This window comes from Temnothorax curvispinosus, unplaced genomic scaffold, assembly GCF_003070985.1.
Source record: "Temnothorax curvispinosus isolate PA1 unplaced genomic scaffold, ASM307098v1 QBEX01008777.1, whole genome shotgun sequence".
NCBI classification, from domain to species: domain Eukaryota; kingdom Metazoa; phylum Arthropoda; class Insecta; order Hymenoptera; family Formicidae; genus Temnothorax; species Temnothorax curvispinosus.
In genome coordinates this window covers 1,337-4,190 of record NW_020218557.1, presented here as the reverse complement: position 1 = coordinate 4,190, position 2,854 = coordinate 1,337, and the positions used below count along the sequence as shown (strand labels likewise).

The 2,854-nt window shown below is 32.0% G+C and overlaps 1 protein-coding gene across 1 annotated transcript; it reads left to right on the top strand.

Annotated features, from left to right (window-relative positions):
* Positions 1 to 1,229: 1,229 nt before the first annotated feature.
* On the top strand, positions 1,230 to 2,447 carry LOC112458185 (ATP-dependent DNA helicase pif1-like; the record flags this gene model as incomplete). The annotated part of the gene is made up of 1 exon (XM_025021639.1): positions 1,230 to 2,447. A coding segment is annotated over exon 1 (1,218 nt), but the record flags the coding sequence as incomplete, so codon positions are not given.
* Between the last annotated feature and the right edge of the window lie 407 nt (positions 2,448 to 2,854).

Genomic DNA, 2,854 nt, shown 5'->3' with positions numbered 1-2,854 from the left:
TTCAACTCCTAACGGGGTGAAAAGGGGTAAAATGTGTGTTACCGTAGTGAAGCACGGGTATCATGCTAGTATTAATCTATATATATAAGTACCGTCCGTCTGTCTGTCTGTCTGTCTGTCTGTCTGTATGTACGCGAACTACTCATTCGTTAGTGGACCGAATTTTTACCAAAAGTATATGAAACAGGGGTAGAATTTCCCGGGGATGAAAATGTCGTGGCCATTTTTTTGCTACCGATTTTCTGGAAACCGATTTTTCTAATTCTTCTAATTTTTCGGGAAATTGTAATAATTTATGTTTTAACATGTAATAATTTATAATAAACATGTAATAATTTATGTTTTATTATGTTAACATATATAAGTACCGTCCGTCTGTCTGTCTGTCTGTCTGTATGTACGCGAACTACTCATTCGTTAGTGGACCGAATTTTTACCAAAAGTATATGAAACAGGGGTAGAATTTCACGGGGATGAAAATGTCGTGGCCATTTTTTTGCTACCGATTTTCTGGAAACCGATTTTTCTAATTCTTCTAATTTTTCGGGAAATAATTGACTAAATTTAAAAGAATTATATATGAAACAGGGGTAGAATTTCCCGGGGAGTGCCATAACGTGTATAGTTTTTTGTTAACAACCTTTTAGAAACTAATTTTTTTAATTTTTTTAGAGAAAGAGAGAGCAAGAGAGAGAGAGAGGGACCGAATTTTTACTACGAGTACATGAAATAGGGGTAGAATTTCCCGGGGAGTGCCATAAAGTGTATAGTTTTTTGTTAACAACCTTTTAGAAACTAATTTCTTTAATTTTTTTAGAGAAAGAGAGAGCAAGAGAGAGAGAGAGAGAAAGAGAGAGAGAGAGAGAAAGAGAGAGAAAGAGAATCAAATTTATCAATTTAAAATCAAATGGGATGAATATAATTTATTTAACACAAAATTGTAATAATTTATGTTTTAACATGTAATAATTTATAATAAACATGTAATAATTTATGTTTTATTATGTTAACATGTAATAATATGTAATAATTTAGATGAAGAAAGAAGACGTGGTGACTATTTATTATCAACATTAAATGTTGAACAAAGATACGTGTACGATATAGTTATGCGAGCGATTGACAATGAGAATGAACCTCAGCGGTTATTTTATATTGACGGGTTTGCAGGAAGTGGAAAAACCTATCTATTTAACACATTTCTGAGTGTTATTCGAGGAAAAAACGAAATGGTTATTCCATGTGCTTCAACTGGCATTGCAGCCACACTTCTAAAAGGAGGAAAAACTTATCATTCCCTGTTCAAACTTTCAATACCAATTGATGATGGAGCTAAATCTAATATAAGAGGAAACTCTCAAGCTGCACGAGAACTGATCTCTGCTAAACTGATTATATGGGATGAGGTGAGCATGACGGTTGGGCATGCCTTAACAGCAGTTGATAAACTCTTCAAGGATCTAATGAAGAATCCTAGACCATTTGGAGGAAAAGTTATTTTATTTGCAGGAGATTTCAGACAAAATCTCCCAGTAGTACCTCATGCACATAAAGCAGCCATAATTGAGTCAACTGTCAAATACAATCCTATATGGAGAAATGTAACTCAGGTTAAATTACAGCAAAATATGAGAACTGCGGATGAAAAGGAATTTGCAAATTGGCTAATGCAATTAGGAGATGGTAAATTGTCAAGTACAGATGGATTACATCTTGATACAATTGAAATCCCCCAGGATTTTATATCAAAAGAATCTATTATTACTGAGATTTTTGGTGATAGAATCACCATGGAACAGATTAGAGAAAATCCAGATCGAGCGATTCTTTGTCCTAAAAATGAAGATACTTTCAAAATTAATGACGAAATCCTTCGTTTAATGGAAAGAGAAGAAAAGGAATATCTATCAATTGACTCTATTGTAAGTGATGATCCACAAGAGCAATTGAATTATCCGACTGAGTTTTTAAATTCTGTGACACCTTCTGGAATGCCAGTTCATCGACTTAAAATAAAAGTCAGTGTTACAATTATCTTATTAAGAAATTTAAATACTAAGAAAGGACTTTGCAATGGCACAAGATTTATTGTCACAGATTTGAAACATAATCTTATTTATGCGGAGGTTCTAACTGGTCCTGCTCGAGGCCAGATTGTCTTCATCCCAAAAATCGATTTCATTACAAATGACTCGGAAGTTCCATTCAAGCTTAAACGGAGACAGTTTCCTATTCGAGTATCATTTGCTATGACAATAAATAAATCTCAAGGACAAACTTTACAAAAAGTTGGGATTTATCTGCCACATCCTGTATTTGCTCATGGTCAACTCTATGTGGCATTTTCTAGAGCAACCAAAAAGGAAAATGTCAAAATTAAGATTGATGAAACAAGCAATCAAGGACATCTCATTGAAGAAAATCCAGAATCTTATATAAAAAATATCGTATACAAAGAAGTTTTATAAATTAAACAAATAAAAAATTGTATGAGAGCTAATAATATAGTGAGTCAGCGGGGGGATTAGCTTTGAGGCCCGCGCGAAGCGCGGGCCGAAAAGCTAGTTTATATATATGCTGCACAATATTATATTATTATATAAATAATACAGATTCGTGAAAAGATAAAGTAAATATTCGATAAAGTAAAAATCGATATCTTTTAACAGTTGAAAATTTGAAAAAAGATATTTAATTCAAGTATTGTGTCAAATATTTCCACCAATATTAGTTGTTAATTTATTAGTTAGTTAGTAATATATATTATTAATTAATTATCAAAGCGTACATATTATTTTATATATGCGTATATATATATATATATATATATATATATATATATATATATATATAT